A 20,395-nucleotide genomic window follows, 5' to 3' on the forward strand; every position below is an offset into this window, starting at 1 on the left:
AGTACCTTTTCTAAGTGCTTACATATACTATTTAATTTTATCTTCACAACCATGTAGTGATACCAGCATTTTTATCCTCCTAAGGGCACAGAAGTTTCTGAGCAGACAAGTTAATTTGCCACAGGTTACGAGTTAATAGGCAGGGCAAGAAACACAGACCCAGGTCTAGCTGACTTCAGTGATAGCTGTCATTTAGCAGGAAAGGGCTAAGAAACCTTGAGGCAAGACACTAAAGACAGCAATCAGAAAGTCAAAACAAGAGTTTTATCTGGACATCAAAAATTCCCTCAAAGGGTTGCCTAGTTAAAGTGAATGCCTTTTGCTGCTTTCTTTCTTTAATACTTTCACCAAGCAGTCCCAGGAAGTCTGTGAACACATTAAAGATACAGCAAATTGTGTAAGTTCTTTACCTTATCAAGAGTAAACAGATCAAGAAGTTGATCTGTCCCCATACTCTGCAGACTAGAATTCTCTTGGCTAATAACAGTATTTGCTATGTTCATCTTGAATTTCTGCAAACCCATTATTTTCTCTTCCAACGTTCCTCTCGTTATCAATCGGTACACGTTAACCACACGTTTCTGAATGACAAAAAGAAGTTAAACAACTGTAGTACAAAGAAACTGATAAGCTTTGAGGTTCACCAAGGCAGGGGGCTTCCATACTTGAACCAAGTACTTAACTACTATCTAGTTAGGATTGGATTTTCCTTCTCTGGCTTCATGAACTTCAAATTTTATTTTGCAGAGAATTAAGTATTAGGAAGGGACAGTGTCCAAGGTTTCCTTAGCCCAAGTACCTTATTTAATGCATGAAGAAGTGGTGCCACAGATTGGATGACTTCCTAAGGTTACAACACTTAGCATCAGAAAAGGAACTTAAACCATGACTTCCTGGCTTTTTTGGGTGAGTATTTTTCCCAGGGTACAAGATAACACCTGTGAGTGATGACTTTTTACCTGCCCAATGCGATGGGCCCGGTCCATGGCTTGTAGATCACGCATAGGATTCCAGTCGTGTTCCACAAATACTACTGTGTCAGCGCCTGTTAAGTTAAGCCCCAGGCCGCCAACATGAGTTGTAAGTAAAAGAACATCTATGGATGGATCATTATTAAACCTAAAAGTATAGATATTAGAAAATAAAATTAGTACATTTCTAAGGTTTCTGTAATAAACTTGACTGTTTAAAGAGCATAAATGAGAACACTACTTTAAAAATCTATGATATGTGGGAGGTGCCTAGGTGGCTCAGTGGGTTAAGTGTCCAACTCTTGGTTTTGGCTCAGGTCATGATCTCAAGCCCCACACTGAGCTCCACGCTCAGGAGGAGTCTGCTTGAGATTCTCGTCTCTTTCCCTCTGCCCCTCCTCCCACTTGCATGCTTGCTTGCTCTCTCAAATAATCTTAAAAAAAAAATGTGATATGGGGGTGCCTGGCTGGTTCAGTCAGTAGAGCATATGACTCTTGATCTCAGGGTTGTAAGTTCAAGCCCCACACTGGGCACAGAGCTTACTTTAAAAAAAAATATGTGGACATTTCTGTGACCACTTGAGATGAAACGATCTTCTTTTAATGTACATATATATTCAGTAATATAAAGAATGTATTCTAGAAATTTCACAAAAAACAAGTCAACTGGGTTGTATTTTAGGATGCCAGATAAAAACTAACTTGAAAAAAATGTAATTAAACACTAATTAAGACAAAACCCAACTATGAACCTTTAACATGTAGAGACAGAAGATTTGGGCGAAAGGGTAGATCAGTCAGGAAAACTAGAGGATGAGGGGGTTGCTACTATTGTGCTAATCCTAGAAGATACGGATAAAAGTTCTGACATCTAATAACTTCTAGGAAAAAGAAAAACTAACATTATTACCAAACTACCATTTATTCCATTCTCACTATGAATCTAACGATGGGCTTTTGTACTTTATGTGCATTACGTTGTTACGATAGCTCCATAAGGATATCATCATTGTCCTTATAGATATTATCATTTTTGATAAATAGGCCCAACAGAACAATGTCTAGAGTCAGGAGTCAAACCTGGGTTTGTCTGCCTCCAAAGCCCCTTTGTGGGTCTCTAATACTACTATGCCTAACAATCTCTTAGAGATGCTTGTAAAACAAACAAACACCTCACTCTTAAAGTCAGCAGGTCTGGGACAAAACCTAGGAATTTCCATTTAAAAACCCAACCCCTGAGGTTTCTAAAGTAGAGAATGCAGACCACACTTTAACACTGCACTCACCAATTCTGCTTCCTACCTGGGCCGGCTTCCAACTTGTTCTCAGCAGAGACACAGAGATGTTAGAGATCAAGTAGCTAAGCCACTTGTTTGCTTCCTCCTACCCTAACCCCCAAAAAAGGTAAGGGAGAAAGTCGTTGTCTCTATCTTTTGTTGATGCCTTTAATTTCTTCCATGCCCTTCAGAGCGCTTTCCTAGTATTGTCATGCTTTTTCTCTAACTAGAACTATTCAATTGTATTTCTGGAGTTCTGTATTTTAAAATGGGTTTAGTTGTGTTTTGTTATTGTATAATTCAACCCATGTGTAGATATTAAGTCAAAGAAAGTTTCATAAGGCAAACGTCTATTTAAGTAATAACTGACTATAGCTTGCTTTCTAAGACTTTTAGAAGCCACTTACCGTGAAACAATGGAATGCCTCTGACCAGGAGGTATGCTGCCATCTAATCTCAGGTAAGTGACAGAGGGTAAGTGAGGTTTGAGAAGATCATGTTCCACTATATCAAGCATGCTTTTAAGCTGACAGAAGATCAGTATCCTGTGCTGGGCCACAACGGACTCTGTGCCACTCTCTGAAGTGCTGCCATTTCCCAAACCACAGTCCAACAGCAACTTTAAGAAAGAATCAACTGTTACACAGGTATTCAATAAAGTAGGCAACCCATTTCGCTGTGACAAATACTTCTCCTGTGGTAAGGAAAGGTTAAGCTTATCTGTCACCTGGGAAGCAGATCAGCACTCTGGGCTGTAACCTGTTAACCTGCACCCTCTGGAACTAGTTTTTGCGGTGTTCAGGCTTAGAATTTCCTGAACACCTCTTCAGGAGGTTCTCGAATAGGCCCTTCTCCCCTTTCCTGAGTTACCCAAGGCTCACTAGAGTCTCAATAAATGTTTATTAAAAATGAAGATCTCCATGGGGCGCCTGGATGGCTCAGTCAGTTGAGTGCCTTTGGCTCAGGTCATGATCCCAGGGTCTTGGGATCAAGTCCCACATCGGGCTCCCTGCTCAGCGGGGAGTCTGCTTCTCCCTCTGCCTGCCACTCCCCTTGCTTGTGCTCTCACTCACTCTCTCTGATAAATAAAATCTGAAAGAGAGGAAATGAAAATCTCTGGCAAGATGGTTCATGAAAAGTTATAAAAGAACAGACTGGGGATGCCTGGCTGGCTCAGTCAGTAGAGCATGTGACTCTTGATCTCTGGGTCCTGAGTTCAAGCCCCACATTGGCTGTGGAGCCTACTTAATTAAAAAAAAAGAAAAGAAAGAACAGTATGAAGAAAACATAATGGAGCAGCTCAATCTGGCAGAAATCAAAATTACAAAAAAGAGAACCAAAAGCATCTAGTGAGATCTCCTGGATTCCTGAGCTTACTACTATAGCTAGCGACCAGTATCTTTAACAGCAAGAACTATGCTGCTGTAGATCTTTTGTAGTTCCAGCTACATCATGGTTTAGTGCCTGGCACACAACAGGTACAATAAATGAACAAGTGAACAAAATCCAAGAGAATCATGTAGATATCTTTTTGGGAAACTAAAGTACCCAGTATTAATCTTCATTCCTAGGACCATAAGATAGTGAATTCTGTCCAAAATGTAAGATCTTAATGCAAGAGGCTTTCTCTTTTCTACTCCTGAAAGTTGCTTAGAAAACCAAAAGCTCAGATGGGCAAGATAACCAAAAGGCCACCCAGGTAAACTCCAAATTCAATGTAAAACTCTTGTGCAGAAAAAAGCTAACATAACAGACCTGAAATGCTTTTCTTAGAAAGTCCAACTTGCAAGGTCTGTCCTTAGCTAAAACAGATCTTGCAACTTGCGTTTTGAGTCTTTCCATTGTTTCCTACCTGATAAGGGTAGCCTACTATGCTTGAACTGTTGTGCAAACAATATGATTATACTGAGACTGGCTTGCTTTCTGGGAGTCTAGAATTTTGGAATCTACATGATCAGACCCAATAAAAACTTTGGGCACTGAGTCTCTAATGAGCCCACCTGGTAGGTTGTCATATTTGATGCTGGGGGAAGAACAGATGTTCTTTCTCTTCTACCTTAGTAGCCCTTAAATTATAAATTTTAATTATAAATTTTAATTAGATTGCCCTAATCTTTCCCCCCTCCTTGATATAGAGTACACATAGGGTATACTACCAAGGAACTCCTCCAGGTAGACTAAAGAAATCTGATAAATGTAATTATCTCTATCCCTTACCCCTAAATCTGCAATCAGATTCCTATCTTTGTTCTTAAAAATCTGGGGTGTTTTAGAAGACTGTGATATCAGTGGAACATTCTACATGGCTTCTTTATATAAAAGGAATTCTAGAGAGTGAGAAGTTATCAGAATGTGTGTCACGCACATTCAATTATCTTAATCCCTTAGGCAACAATATCAAACCTTCCAGATAACGAGTCATATTAAGAACATCCACCTAAAACTTCTCCCAAGTCCACACTTACCATACAATCTTCCTAATATCTTCTTCCAGTGTAGCTATCCTACTGGATGTATATGAACTCATCTGACATAAATATTCTTGTCTGGCAGAACTGGCTTTCTCATTTTCCCAATAATGTCTTATAACCTGAGTTTGCCCTGAGAGACTGATGAACTCCAAGTATTCTGGCAAAATCTAGTTTGCAGCCTTGAAAAATTGATTACTAGAGTCTAGAAAATGGTTACCAAGACCACCTGATATGGGTGTCTGAGAGGCCAGCTGCCTCCCTAGAGAGTAATTTTATCTTGCCCTCATATACGATGGTTTCCAGATTCTTTTGATCTTCCACTTAGAGTGCTCAGAACTATAAATGATACTCAAAATCTGGTGTGACAGATATAAAAAGACAGTGAAACTACGATGCTCTCATTTTGGCCATTACATTATTATTAATCCCGCCCAAGATCATATGAGCTTTATTTACCAGTAACTAAGTCATACAACAAGTTTATAGTGAACCTGCCATCAAATCAAACTCAACTTTACACTACATGAAATGTTTGCCAAGTCTGACAGAATCTGTACCTTAGTTTAAAACTGACTTTGCTTAATTAAATTTTACCTACAGTTTCAGTTCACCAATCCAGTATTCTGAGATTTTAAAATTCTGGCAATATTAGATAATTCTGGCACTATTACTTGCTGATAAACATGTTTATATTTCTAGTGCCAGATTTTTTAAAAAGCAAATAAGACTTCTCCCCTAATTCAGAGAACAGACATATTTTAGATGAAAGCAAGCTAGTTCTTTCTCCCCTAAGACAGAACCTTTGACTGAATGGCTGAAAAGACCTGGGAAAATGGAAAAGACGGGTTCTAGAAAAGTACTCCATAAGTATGGCCGGAAACAATCTGGGCCTAAGCTGCAGAGTTCCTAAGCATTTTAATTCCAGACACTTCAGAATAACAAGAAGCATTCTAAAATGAGACATCAGTTTAAGTACTAACTGCAGGGGGAAAAAAATAATGTGCAAAAGGATAAACTAAAGCATATAATTAAAGTGGATGAAATTAAACATTTTTTGGAAATCTAATTAGCTGATTCCTTGACTAAGTTTATCTTACGGCTTTATCTAATGTATCCACTATGTGGGCACCTAGATGGCTCAATCAGTTAAGCGTCTGCCTTCGGCTCAGGTCATGATCCCAGGGTTCTGGGATCGAGTTCCACATTGGGGGCAGTCTGCTTCTCCCTCTCTTTTCCCTCCTCCCCACTAGTGCTCTCTCTCTAATAAATGAATAAAATCTTAAAAAAAAATCAGCTATGTTAAGAAAATTGTGAACATTTTATATACAAAATTTGGTCAAATAAAACTATTCTATATATAAACAATCTAAAGGCAGTAAGTCATTCTTCCATTTTATGGTAAAAATCCATTCTTTTACATTTAGTGATATAAGGATACATGCCTAGATTTCATATGTCATTATGTAACATTTTCTATATTAACCCACATGAAATCTAAAATCTTCTTTCATTAGTTCATTCTCAATGAAATTTAGGCCAGAATAACTAGAGAGAGCAAACACAATTACTAAAGTCCGGATTTTATAGTAAGCTCTTAATTTTTAAGACGAGTTAGAACTAAATGTATTTGCTCAACATTTTGGTGCTTGAAATTGGTTCTTTTAAAAAGTTTAACCTTTTGAAATCTTAGAATTTTCAAAACATTGTTTCTGAAAGCTATATACCAAGAGAGCAAAATGGCAGAGTAGGCAGCTCCGAATAAACCTCAGAGGACCATACTGACACACATTACAATCAAACCATTCAAATAGAGTCCTGAAAACAGCAAGAGAAAAGTGAATTCATCATGTAAAAGGAATCCTCAATAAGGTCAACACTGGATTTCTCATCAGAAACCAGGGAAGACATTATTGAAAAAAGTGAAAGGATAATCTATACTAATGGGAGAAAATATTTGCAAAATCATGTATCTGGTAAAGGCTTAATATCTAGAATATAAAAGAACTTTTAAAACTCAACCAAAGGACAGACCATCCAATTTAAAAATGATCCAAGAACTTAGAAGGCATTTTCAAAAATGAGATAGCACTTTATACCTACTAGGATGGCTACAATATTTATTAAAAAAAAAAAAAGTTGGCTAGGATGTGGAGAAACTGAAACCAATGGCATATTGCTGACGGAAATGTAAATCGTACAACCACTGTGGAGAAGTCTGACAGTCCCTGAAAAAGTTAAACATAGAATTTCTATAAGATCCAGCAATTCCACTCCTAGGTTTACATCCAAAAGAACTGAAAAGAGGGGCTGTTTAAACAGATACTTATTAGCCTATGTTCACTGCAGTATTACAACAGCCAAAAGGTAGAAACAACCCAAGTGTCCCTCAACACATGGCTAGATAAACAAAATGTGGTATATACATAATAATAATGGAATATTATTCGGCCATAAAAATGAAGTACTGATACATGCTACAAACACAAATGAACCTTGAAAACCAAGAGAAATAAGCTAGTCACAAAAGCACAAATATTGGATGATTCCACTTACGTGATCTATTTAGAACTTACAATATCAAGTAGACTAGAGGGTACCAGGGTTTGGAGGAAAGGAGAATAGGAAGTTGTTACTGCTTAAGGTGTACAGTTTCTGTTTAGGTGATGGAAAAATTTTGGAAATAGTGGTGATAGCTGCCCAACATTGTGAATGTAATTAATGACACAGAATTGTACACTTACACATTGTTAAAATGGCATATCTTATACTATATATATTTACCACAGTTTTTTAAAAAGCTATACCAAAAATGGAAAAAACCAAATTAAAAAATAAATGGTAAACACATCAGTAATCTTTTGGAAAAGCAAATTTACCCAGTGTTACAGATCAAGAACGTATAACACACATCTAACACTCATGAGACCTACATACCTGTTTCAAAGCTGAGAGTTTAGGGGCATGCTGAATATCATGAAGAGAAGAATTCTGAACTGCCAGTTTTTCAGTAGTACTCTTGAACTCTGGATGTTGAGGTGTTAAGACTAATGCTGGATGGTTGCACAGTTTACGTAAGTACTGTAATGCCTTCAAGGGGGAAAAGAAGTATATACAAGTCCATACATGCCACAAATGTCCATGTCTCAGTATCTTTTCTTATCCTACTCCATCCACAGAATGCCATTTTTCCTCTTCTTGCTACTACTCATTCTTCAAGAACCAGTTCAAATATCTCATCTGGGATGCCTTCATCTGTGCTTCTTGTGCAGTATATGAGAGTATTTATAGCTTGTATAAACTGTACAGTTTATGTCTCCATCACTAGACAATGAGCTTCTCATGGCATTAAGACCTCTTTCCCATTCAAAGTGCCTGATAATGCTTACAGATGCTTCTGGAATAAGGCAACATTTCCTAAAGATTTCCTAAGGTTTTTTCAAACTTCAGTGGGTATAAAAATTTCTCAAGGACCTTATAAATCTGCAAATCTCTCCCCTACACAGTATTCTAATTCAGCAAGTCAGGGAGAGGGGAAGGTGGAACAAGGTAGTTATTTCAAGTGGTTGTGTTTAAGAATCAGAACCCTATACGGTCCTTCTTTAATTAAGCTACATTCTTTCTCTTGCCTTTTACTTGGCTTATGATTTGGGTCTTGAGATTTGTATTAGAAAGCTCCACTGACAAGGCTCAAGAGACTCCGGGACACTATGATAGAAACTGTGGTAGAGGGGCACCTGGGTGGCACAGCGGTTAAGCGTCTGCCTTCGGCTCAGGGCGTGATCCCAGTGTTACGGGATCGAGCCCCACGTCGGGCTCCTCTGCTATAAGCCTGCTTCTTCCTCTCCCACTCCCCCTGCTTGTGTTCCCTCTCTCGCTGGCTGTCTCTATCTCTGTCGAATAAATAAATAAAATCTTTAAAAAAAAAAAAAAAAAACTGTGGTAGAGTGGGGTGCCTGGGTGGTGCAGGTTAAGCGTCTGCCTTCAGCTCAGGGCGTGATCCCAGCGTTCTGGGATTGAGCCCCACATCAGGCTCCTCTGCTAGGAGCCTGCTTCTTCCTCTCCCACTCCCCCTGCTTATGTTCCCTCTCTCGCTGGCTGTCTCTGTCAAATAAATAAAATCTTAAAAAAAAAATATGTGGTAGAGGTATGAGCCTTCACAACTACCTTTCCCCTCCTCTTCTATCTTTAAAAATGTTACAGTATTTAATTTACTGGTGAAAAAGGGGTTTGGGAAGATTTTCTATGGTGGAATATTTCAAAAGGGACAGAAAGACCAAGTTGACACGTTCTCTTTTTCATTTGCTATTCCCTTGAGCACATGAGGCATACATGTCTCAAGACGTCTGTACTGTTGGTATCCTTACCTGGAATCACTCCCCCCCCCCCCACATATCTGCATGCCTCAATCCTCCAGATCTCTGCTCATATGTCGTCATCTCAACGAAGCCATTCCTGATCCTGTGGTTTTTATGAAAAACAACTCCTATACTGTGTAACCCCATACTCTGCTTTATTTTCTCTTATATAATACATATTTTACTTTTTTACTCCTTTTTCAATGTTACAAAGGAAGCAGTTTGTTTTTTCCACTGCTTTAATTAAACCCTGACCTTACAGAAATTACTGCCTTATAGCAGGCATTCCAATATTTTTTTAATGTAAAAGCAAAAGATTCTCTAAAACTCTTCATGTAATATACAAAAATATACTGCATTTTGTATAATTTTAATATTAATTATAAATATGAAAATATATTACTTTTATTTTCAACAATGTATATGCGATATTGAAAAAATTTAAATAAACCCATACACTTCAGTATTCCATGTAAAAATTGCTGCACTGAAGAACATGATTCTTCAAGAATTAAAAAGAAGACTATAATCTATACCTGGAATACATGGCCTGTAGCTTTAAGCTTTGGTTTTTCAGTTTCTTCAGAAAGTGCAGCTGAAGAAACTGTTTCATCAACATCACACTTGGCGCGAGACTTAGCAAAATCCTCATAGAGCTGAACCTGTAAAATTGCCCCCCCCAAAGCAGTAAGTATATTTTCAATTATTCAAAGCATAGCTAGCAAATGCCAATAAGAGCAGTAATTTAAACCAACCCTCATTAAAGAAAGTATGATACCTATGCTTTCCTTCTGATCACAAATTATCCACTGCATCTTGGTAAATTCCTTTAAAATTACATTTAGAACAAGTATAACACATTAAGCTTGGCTGCTAAAATATTAAAAACTAGTCAAACAGTCCTAGGCTCAATTTTTCTACTCTGTTGAGGAAGATAAATACATTACCAATAAAAGAGAACCTGAACTTCTACAAGTGAGAAAATCTTCTCTAAGTGAAGTTATGTGGTACCCTATAAGTACATTCCAAAGACCAACTTTTAAAAGAATACTATTGCTGGGGTGCCTGGCTGGCTCAGTTAGTTGAGCATGTGACTCTTGATCTCAGGACTATGAGTTCGAGCCTCAGGTAGGGTGCAGAGATTACTTCTGAAATAAAACTAAAAAAAAAAGGTAAAAAGAATACTATTGCTACCTAAAAGGAGAACTCATGAACGTTGAAGCATTTCCTTGGGGTCTGGGTTCCTGCCTTGTACATGCTAAAACACTATGAAAGGGAAGAAAATCTAGAGTGCTAAAAAACAGAAGTCAGTATAAAAACCCATAAATGCAAAATAAAGCCAAATGTCACTTCCCTCCCAGCTTCTCTCCTCCAGGCTACTTAAATGTGTTTTATACCACCATCATACCATGGATTTTTTTTTTAAAGTAATCTCTGTACTCAACGTGGGGTTCAAACTCACAACCCCGCGATCAAGAGTTGCATGCTCTACCGAATGAGCCAGCCAGGTGCCCCTACCATGGATTTTTTTCATATGGCACCTCTTCTCTATTGTACTTCAAAAAGTCTTCATCTCATTGTTCCTAAAATATTCCTTTCCAGAAATCCTAATCCAGTTTTTACAAATGAGGAATGGAGACCCAGAGAGATGAGGTAGATAATATAAAGGATCACAGAGACCTCAGCATCTAGATTAGTGTCCTGCTAAGCTCTAAACTCAAGTTGTACAGATAAGAGAAGAAAGCGTAAGTTTCTGGGTGTGTCTGTGTATCTTTTACTCATTTTACCATACTAAATCAACTCATAATACTGAAATGGATGGATTCAAACTAACCTAGAACCTAAAGTTAAAACAGAAAATTCTGATTTTGGCCATGTCTTACTAAGACAAGGGATAGTTTCCCCTCACAAAATACTACACAGGGAAAGGCATACAGTAAGTTCCTTTGGAAAAAAATAAATAAAATAAATTCCTTTGATAATGGTCTCTGTACAAAATCAGAACTGTACAAAAGCCTTAAAAAATACTGGCAATACAACGGTACTTTTAAAGGGATGCAGTCCCACTTCCCAGGTTTGAAACTCAGCCCTGATATTTATTAGCTGTGTAACCTTGAGCAAGTTACTTAAATTTTCTGAGCTTCCCTTTCCTTATTTGCAAAAATGGGGATTGACAATACCTATAATGTCATTGTGAAGATACGACATTACAGGCAGATTTTTGCCCTTATAAACACTGGCTCATTTTTTAATCAGTTTAACCTTGCAATTTTTTGGATTAATTCAACATGTAAGAAAGCAACTATGATACTGGTTTTTATTTTAATGCCATAACCAAAAATGCATATATTCAAATGTATATCCACATGTCCAAATGGGTTCATGCAGATCCTATCTCTACCTGTTTGGAACAGAATATTCCAAAAGTCTATGAAAGTAGAAGCTAGATTTCAGTGATAAAGCCGAAGTCTAATCCCCTTTATTCAATAGTTGTATGGCTTTTTCAAAGCATTCTAATAAACATACCACCAACAACCACAATCACCAGATTTCTAACCTGAAGAGGACTAAGAGTACAGTAGTAGTCTTGAATAATTTTGGGTGGAAGATCCTGCAAAACATCTTCTTTCATTCTTCTCAAAAGAAAAGGCAGGACTTGGCGGTGCAGTGCATCCATTGCAAGAACACCTGTTAACAGTAAAAGAAAATGGCTTCAAAAAAGTTAGGAATAAGTTATAGTCACTTGCATGGTATAGAATTATATATTTTTCATACCTGCTTCTTGTTCTCGACTAGAGCTTCGAGCATCCCTACTTGCTAATATAGGTTTACCATATCGAGCAGCAAACTGGCGTTCAGTCCCCAAAAATCCTGGCATGAGGAAATCGAATAATGACCACAGCTCCAAAACGTTATTCTGAATATAAGAAAGGAACATCAGTTATCTTTTGTACTGGGATTATTTCCTTACACTTGAAAAATGGATATTAATGAAAGTCCATTATGATGACATACATCAGGGGTAATCAACCACATATATATATATATGTGTATGTGTATGTATATACACACACACACACACACACACACACACACACACATATTTTACATATATTGTGTAAGTCTGTATTTTAATGTGTAAAATTCACATCAGTATCCTTGGAGAAAATATTCTATCCTATTGGGTGGAATTTTCAAGTCTCTTCTACCAGAATAAGCCTTGGTCCATAGTGTTTAAATCCTACTGGTAGCATCTATCAAGTAATAAACAGAGGAGCAGAAAGATGAGTATGTTTCTGAATCTTGTATCTTCGACACTAAAATTAACAGCAAGATTTAAAGAACTTGGCCAACATCACTATTTCTTAAGGAAAACCTAGAAGAGTTTCGTTATAGGTCAAGTCTATCCATTATTCAAGGGTCATGACGAACAGGCATAGGTTCTTTCCAATTCTATGGCCGAAGTTTCATTTTAAAAAAAGGAAGAAAGAAAAAAAAAAGAAATCAGCACTTTTTCATTTTAGATGCATTCCCAGTATGTGTGGATCCTAAGGTACCATCCCACCCCCTTATCTCGTTCCAGAAACCCTCTTCATCCTGCTGAGGCTCTGGTTCACCATGGTAGGCTGCCCTCCCATATGGACACTTCTAATCCCACTTAGGCTCTGCCTCCTAACTCTGGGCTACCATGGGTCTTCAGTGCAGAAACCCTCATAGCTTCAGAGCTAAAATGTTCAGGTGGGGAAGGAAGAAAGAAAGAGGGCCTTTAAGCAAACAAAAAAACCAAACTTGTTATGAAAGTAATATTGTGAACAAAAAGCGTTCACTTAATGAACAAAACCCTAACACAATAATCACTCCATCACCAAAAATAAATTTAAAAGAAAAGTAACAAAGATGTAAATAAAGAACTGTCAATGTTTTTTAGAATCAGAGGGAGTCTTAGATGTCACTTGGTGTTCACCCTTCTACTCTCTGGAGAATGATGAAGGGTATCTTCCCATTAGAGTTGGCTATCCAAGCTAGGTGTGAACATTTGCAACCAATTCCTCCAGAAGATAAAAGAATCTCTCAGAAGTATCAGATTTCTATAAAGTTACCCATGTCTGTCCTCTTCCAAAACAAGCTTCTATAATCTCTTCCAATTCCCTCCTAACCCCAGGTATCCATACCTCTACTATATGATGATTCCCTCTGAATCAGCTCTAGCTTTTCAATGTTAAATCAGATTGTAGTGTAAATCCACAGAAGGAGAATGGCCAGTGTGGAATGAAGTCTGATTAGTCTCCCATACTTTGGACACAAGACTTCTATTTACATAGCCTAAAATCACATTTTATTATTTTAATCCCAGTATAGTTAACATACAGTGTTATATTAGTTTCAGGTGTACAATAGAGTGATTCAACAATTCCATACATCACCCAGTGCTCTTCACATTGCTTTTTATTTTTTTTTAAGATTTATTTATTTTAGGGGCGCCTGGGTGGCTCAGTCAGTTAAGCGTCTGCCTTCAGCTCAGGTCATAATCTTGGGGTCCTGGGATCGAGCCCAACATTGGGCTCCCAGCTCAGTGGGGTGTCTGCTTCTCCCTCTTCCTCTGCCCCTCCCCCTGCTTGTGCTCTCTCTCAAATAAATAAAATCTTAAAAAAAGAGATTTATTTATTTGAGAGAGAGAGAGAGAGAGAGAGCACAAGCATGGTGGGGAGGGGCAGAGGGAGAGAGAATCTCAAGTGGGCTCCACCCTGAGCGCGGGCTCAATTTCATGACCCTGAGATCATGACCCGAGCTGAAACCAGGAATCGGTCACTTACCCAACTGCACCACCCAGGTATCCCTTCATATTGCTTTTAAAACCCAGTTTGCTCAGGTACTGTTACATACCAAATGAACAATTATAAAACACAATTACTGGAAATTATCATTCCTATAGACAAAAAAAAAAAAAAAGAAAGAAAGAAAAGAAAAGTAAAGAAAAATACTTCTTTACCAAATGTCCAGCCTTCCTTCCACATGGCAAATAAATAGAGAGAGAACAGTAAATAATTACCTGGATTGGTGTTCCGGAAAGAATAATCCTATAATTAGCAGTCAGTTGTTTTACTGCTTTTGACAATTTTGTTTTTCCATTTTTGATGACATGGCCTTCATCAAGAATACAGTAGTTAAATTTAATATTCCTAAGGGAGAATAAGCAAAAAAATTTAGCATCTTTTAGTATATGGCAAGAACTATCTGAAGAGTCTTTCAGGCAGGAAAATACTAACTAACTCTCCTTCAAATCTGACACTAAGTTTTTCTAAAGAAAAAAATTTTAATTCTTACCTAAAGAAATCTATGTCATTTCTCACAACATCATATGAAGCCACTATCAGATTGTGCCTTTTTACTTGATGCTGTAACCTGTATTTAAAAAGAAATAAGATTAGGAAGCAAGGAACCTGCAAAGTTTGTAATATAATTTCAAAGGGGATGCGACTGCTACCATCTTACAAGGTGTTTTCAATGTGCCTACTAAGTCCAACATTCCTTTCTGCTTACTCTACATCCATGACCCTGCCACTTGAAGACCATTCTTCTTTTGACTTGGCCTTGTTAGCCTAATTCAGTCTGACTAGAAAAGAGATGGGCACCTGATTCACACTGTGGTGGGGGGACACTTTAACTTTATTTGCTAACACCTCTTCCTTAAAGGCCCTATTCCTTCTAAACTTCATGTTGTCCTGGGGGGTGAGGGGAAGTCACATGTGCCCTAATCACCGAACAGATGCACTGAATCAGGGTGAGCTATTCACGATATTTTATCCCCAGACCACAAAGACTAGTTTGGGAGCATGACCCAAACAAGGCCAGTCAGTCATTTCTAGTATTGATATAATCATGATGGGAGAGGGAAGATCTCTATTTACTACAGCTGCCAAGTTAGGAGAATGTGGGTCTAAGACTGTCTGTGGTCTTTTTTTTTTTTAATTTTTATTTTATTTTTATTTATTATTTATAATAATAATAATAATAATATTTTTTATTATGTTAGTCACCATACAGTACATCCCTGGTTTTTTATGTAAAGTTCCATGATTCATTAGTTGCATATAACACCCAGTGCACCATGCAATACATGCCCTCCTTACTACCCATCACCAGCCTATCCCATTCCCCCACCCCCCTCCCCTCTGAGGCCCTCAGTTTGTTTCCCAGAGTCCATAATCTCTCATGCTTCATTCCCCCTTCTGATTACCCCCCCTTTCTTTATCCCTTTCTTCTCCTACCGATCTTCCTACTTCTTATGTTCCATAAATGAGTGAAACCATATGATAATTGTCTTTCTCTGCTTGACTTATTTCACTTAGCATTATCTCCATATATAATCATGATGGGAGAGGGAAGATCTCTATTTACAACAGCTGCCAAGTTAGGAGAATGTGGAGCTAAGAGTGTCTATGGTCATCTTTTTTTTTTTTTTTTTTTTTTTTTTTTTAATTTTTAAAGTATACTCCCATGGAGCCCAACACGGGGCTTGAACTCACAACCTGAAGATCAAGACCTGAGCTGAGATCAAGAGTCAGATGCTCAACCTACTGAGCCACCCAGGTGCCCCTATCTATGGTCATCTTATCCACCAACTGCAGAGACCAATAAAACAAGCTATATATGGGGAGGAAGAGCAAATGAGAGCAATCTAGATGTACCTGAAGCAAGAATTCACCCTTGAAATTCTCAATTTAGTGAATTAATGAGTTTCCTGTTTGCTTCAGCTAGTTTGAGTTTCTGTACTTTTAAATGAATAAATTCTGACAGACACTACAGTAAAGTCTTTTAAAAATGCAAGCTGTTGACTTGCCTGTGTTCAAATCCTCACTCTGCCCATTTAATTAGCTTTATGACCTCAGACCCAGGCCCCATGTCTTAGGCTTTTATTTGCAAACTGGGAACAAAAATAATAACCATACCTCATATGGTGATTGTGCAAATACATAATACACAATTTTACATAAATGTGAAACTACTAAGAATAATGCCTGGCTAATAAATGCTCAACATATGTTAGCTATTACAGATACAGAGGAGCAGCAAATCTATGAACTAATCAGCAACCTATGACTCTCCATGCTTTAAAAGATGACCTGAAACCAATGAAATTCTGCTCTTCAAAATTTGTATTTAGGAACATAAAGGATGTACTAGTGAAAGAGAGAAAGAGTAAAGCTAATAGAACTCTAGCAATGCTATGGTATCAGGGCAGCCAGAGGAGCTACTGTGAAGCAAAAGCATTTCGGAGATGAGGGAGCTCTAAGAGATAGATATGCTATGATCACAAGGCTCCCAAGAAGGGCACAGAGAATGGCTTGATTCCTAGGTCAGATACTTAGAAAACCCAACTGACTGTTAACAATGGCTGAAGTCCTTAAACTTTGATGAGTCTTACTGATTATATCTTTATAATGTATATTCATCTTTCTTATTAAATAAGTTAAAGTTTCTGACAACCAAAAAAAACTAGAATTCATTTTTAATAAATTTTATCCTAAAGTTCTTAAAACAAAAGATTAAACATTTTTTGTTGTATAGTTCTTACCTTATTCTTTCAGTAGGAGGTCCAGTATAGTGCAATGGATTGAGATATTCTTTGGAGCAAAATTTACCTACTTCATCCACCCAGTGACCTGTTAATGTTGGCGGACAAACAACCAAGGAAGGAAGTGGCATACATTCTGCCAATTTTGATCTTGCATATTCTTGGGCCCTTTACAACAATAAAACACAATGAATTAATAGCTCGTTTGCATTTTATAGCATCTGAAAACTCTTTTTAAAAAATAATAGTTTAAATTACCTATGACAATGATCTCCTGCTAGAATGCAGATGGACTGTAAAGTTTTTCCTAAACCCATGTCATCACACAGAATTCCATGAAGCTTATACTTATTAAGAAATGCCAACCAGTTCACACCATCCTGAAAGGTTGGGAGAAAGAGGAAAATTGTGAACAGATCATAAAAAATTTTTTCTTGTAAAACATGTATGCACAGACCAAAAATCTTTATTTTTATAGACAAAAGAGAAACAAATGGGTACAAGACACTAAACACAAGCTTTCATTAAGTCAATTTTAAAAACTCTTCAAGGTACATTCAAAGGAATAATCACTATTTATAAGATAAGCATAAAACTTTACCTGCTGATATTTTCTGAGTTCAGCATTGATTGGTACGGGTATTTTGTAATTTTCTAATTTTTTCCCATCTAATAATTGCTCCAAAAAGTGTCGCTCCTTGGCTTTCAATTGGATTAGTTCTTCTGACATATTTGGAGGGTCTGGAATGCCTGCCTGAAGCGATTTTTTTAAAGGGTATTAAAACTATTTACCACAGTTAATTTTTTCATACTCAGATTATGAATAATTTCAAATCTTATCAAAATGCAAATATGGAGAATAATTCAAAAACTGTAATAAATTAAAATAAGTAATAGTAATAAGTAATATATTTTTAAAAGATTTTGAGAGGAAGAATGCGTGAGTGAGCACACCAGCAGGGAGGCGGGAGCAGAGGAAGTATGCTCCAATAATAAATAATTTTAGAGACTGGACAATAGAGTTTAAATTTGACAGGTATTAAAAGTGCTATGGGGGGGGGCACCTGGGTGGCTCAGTCATTAAGCATCTGCCTGTGGCTCAGGGCGTGGTCCCAGAGTCCTGGGATCGAGCCCCGCATCAGGCTCCTCTGCTAGGAGCCTGCTTCTTCCTCTCCCACTCCCCCTGCTTGTGTTCTTCCTCTCTCACTGGCTGTCTCTCTCTAATAAATAAATAAGATCTTTAAAAAAATAAAAATAAAAGTACTAAAGGACTACTAAATAAACACATTTGAGGTATTTTAAAGAACACTGTTGCAACTTTTTTCCCTACACCAGGCATTACTTGATAAAGAGGCAGACACAAGCCGTAAACTATTTTAAATACAATGCCGTTATTGACGCTTCTCAATTTTAGTGTTATGATGCCCCAGGGTACTGATTCTCAAAATGTACTCTGCAGACCCCTCAGAATCCCTAAGACTTTTTCAAAGATCACTGAGGTCAAAACTATTTCATATTGGGGCGCCTGGGTGGCACAGCGGTTGAGCGTCTGCCTTCAGCTCAGGGCGTGATCCTGGCGTTGTGGGATCGAGCCCCACATCAGGCTCCTCCGCTATGAGCCTGCTTCTTCCTCTCCCACTCCCCCTGCTTGTGTTCCCTCTCTCGCTGGCTGTCTCTATCTCTGTCGAATAAATAAAAAATCTTTAAAAAAAAAAAAACTATTTCATATTAAATAAAGGAAAGACACTGCTTTTTTCACTGTGTTGACATTTACACTGATGCTGCAAAGATAATGATGGGCAAAACTGCTTATGTCTCAGAAAGAACTGAGGCAACAGCATTAAATGTACCAGTAGTCACTGTGTTACAGCCATGCACCAGCATTTTTTTAAGCCAGTTTCACCTAAGAATGCCCTTAAAGCAGTAAAAATGATTTTATTAGACTTCAACCCTTGAATGCACATCTTTTTAACATTCTGTGCAACAAAATGTGAAATTCACATAAAGCACTTTTCCTGCTTATCAAAATACAATATGCTAAGGAAAACCACTTGTGAGACTGTTTAAATTGTGATCTGAATGAGCCATTTTTCATAGAACAACATTTTACTTGGATGGACGGACAAACTATAGTTATTTTGACTTGGCGACATGGCCAACATTTTCTCAAAATAAATCTGTCACTTCAAGGAAAACAACTGACATAACTTGTTGTCAGTCGTAAAATTCAATCTTCCAAAAGAAATAGCATTGTGAGCTTGAACATAAGTATAAGCTTCCCAATACTTGAAAAGAATTTCTGTTGGTGATACTATGAATCTGATTTTTTGCTTTTTTTTTTTTTTTTAAAGATTTTATTTATTTATGTGACAGAGAGACAGCCAGCAAGAGAGGGAACACAGCAGGGGAGTGGGAGAGGAAGAAGCAGACTCCTAGCTGAGGAGCCCGATGTGGGACTCGATCCCGGAACACCAGGATCATGCCCTGAGCCGAAGGCAGAAGCTTAATGACTGTGCTACCCAGGTGCCCCCTGATTTTTTGCTATTTTATGACGCAATACACCATAAAAGATTTAGATTACCCAGTGAACCAATATTTTCCAAATGACCAAGACTTATGTTAAAAAACATGTGTGGATAAAAGATAAACCAATAAATTTTAATGCAGAGAGATTTTACATTCATCGATTGGATTTTAGATTCCACACTGCATATAAATTTAATAAGCTTTTGAGTTTTGGTATGCTCCTTTTGAGTTTTGGTATGCTATCAGATAAAAGAATATCTACAATTATTTGAAAAGGTTGTCAAAATACTGCTTACTTTTCCAACTACCTACCTCTGAGGCTTGACTTTCTTCATATACCTCAACCCAAGAAACATTTTACAACAGAGTGAACGCCCAAGCAAATACAAGAATCAAGTTATCTAGGGTACTAAACAAACAAACAAAAAAATATGCAGCCAAGAATACTATATCCAGCTAGGCTATCATTGAAAATAGAAGGAGAGATAAAAAGCTTCCTGACAAACAAAAACTAAAAGAATCTGTGATCACCAAACCAGCCCTGCAAGAAATATTGAAAGGGGTTCTCGGGTTCTCTAAGCAAAGAGTGACCATAAAAGTACCATAGACCAGAAAGGAACAGAAACAATATACAGTAACAGTCACCTTACAGGCAATACAATGGCACTAAATTCATATCTTTCAATAGTTATCCTGAATATAAATGGGCTAAATGCCCCAATCAAAAGACACAGGGTATCAGATTGGTTTAAAAAACAAGATCCATTGCTATGCTGTCTGCAGGAGACTCATTTTAGACCCAAAGACACCTCCGGATTTAAAGTAGGGGGTGGAAAACCATTTACCATGCTAATGGACATCAAAAGAAAGCTGGGGTGGCAATCCTTATATAAGATAAATCATTTTAAACCAAAGACTATATAATAAGAGATGAGGAAGGACATTATATCATACTTAAAGGGTCTATCCAACAAGAAGATCTAACATGGGGTCAGCCAATTATATAAGCTAATTAATAACAAAATTTAAAAAAAAAACATACTGACAATAATACAATAACAGTAAGGGACTTTAACACCCCCCTTGCTGAAATGGACAGATCATCTAAGCAAAAGATCAACAAGGAAATAAGGGTTTTAAATGATGCACTGGACCAGAAGGACTTCACAGATATATTCAGAACATTCCATCCCAAAGCAACAGAATACACATTCTTCTC

General features: G+C 37.5%; 1 protein-coding gene across 1 annotated transcript in view; it reads right to left on the reverse strand.

The window, feature by feature from the left end:
* BTAF1 (B-TFIID TATA-box binding protein associated factor 1) overlaps window positions 1-20,395 on the reverse strand; it is a 126,051-nt gene that overhangs the window by 2,560 nt on the left and 103,096 nt on the right. The window contains exons 28-39 of the mRNA XM_040624685.1: window positions 17,252-17,404; window positions 16,909-17,030; window positions 16,651-16,818; window positions 14,400-14,477; window positions 14,125-14,254; window positions 11,850-11,991; window positions 11,632-11,762; window positions 9,611-9,736; window positions 7,654-7,806; window positions 2,656-2,867; window positions 960-1,119; window positions 411-581 (exon numbers count right to left, since the gene is read on the reverse strand). Coding sequence (XP_040480619.1) covers window positions 411-581; window positions 960-1,119; window positions 2,656-2,867; window positions 7,654-7,806; window positions 9,611-9,736; window positions 11,632-11,762; window positions 11,850-11,991; window positions 14,125-14,254; window positions 14,400-14,477; window positions 16,651-16,818; window positions 16,909-17,030; window positions 17,252-17,404 — 1,746 coding nt within the window. The remainder of the gene's footprint in view (window positions 1-410; window positions 582-959; window positions 1,120-2,655; window positions 2,868-7,653; window positions 7,807-9,610; window positions 9,737-11,631; window positions 11,763-11,849; window positions 11,992-14,124; window positions 14,255-14,399; window positions 14,478-16,650; window positions 16,819-16,908; window positions 17,031-17,251; window positions 17,405-20,395) is intronic.

Source organism: Ursus maritimus, unplaced genomic scaffold, assembly GCF_017311325.1.
Source record: "Ursus maritimus isolate PB19 unplaced genomic scaffold, ASM1731132v1 scaffold_7, whole genome shotgun sequence".
In the NCBI taxonomy this organism is placed as follows: Eukaryota; Metazoa; Chordata; class Mammalia; order Carnivora; family Ursidae; genus Ursus; species Ursus maritimus.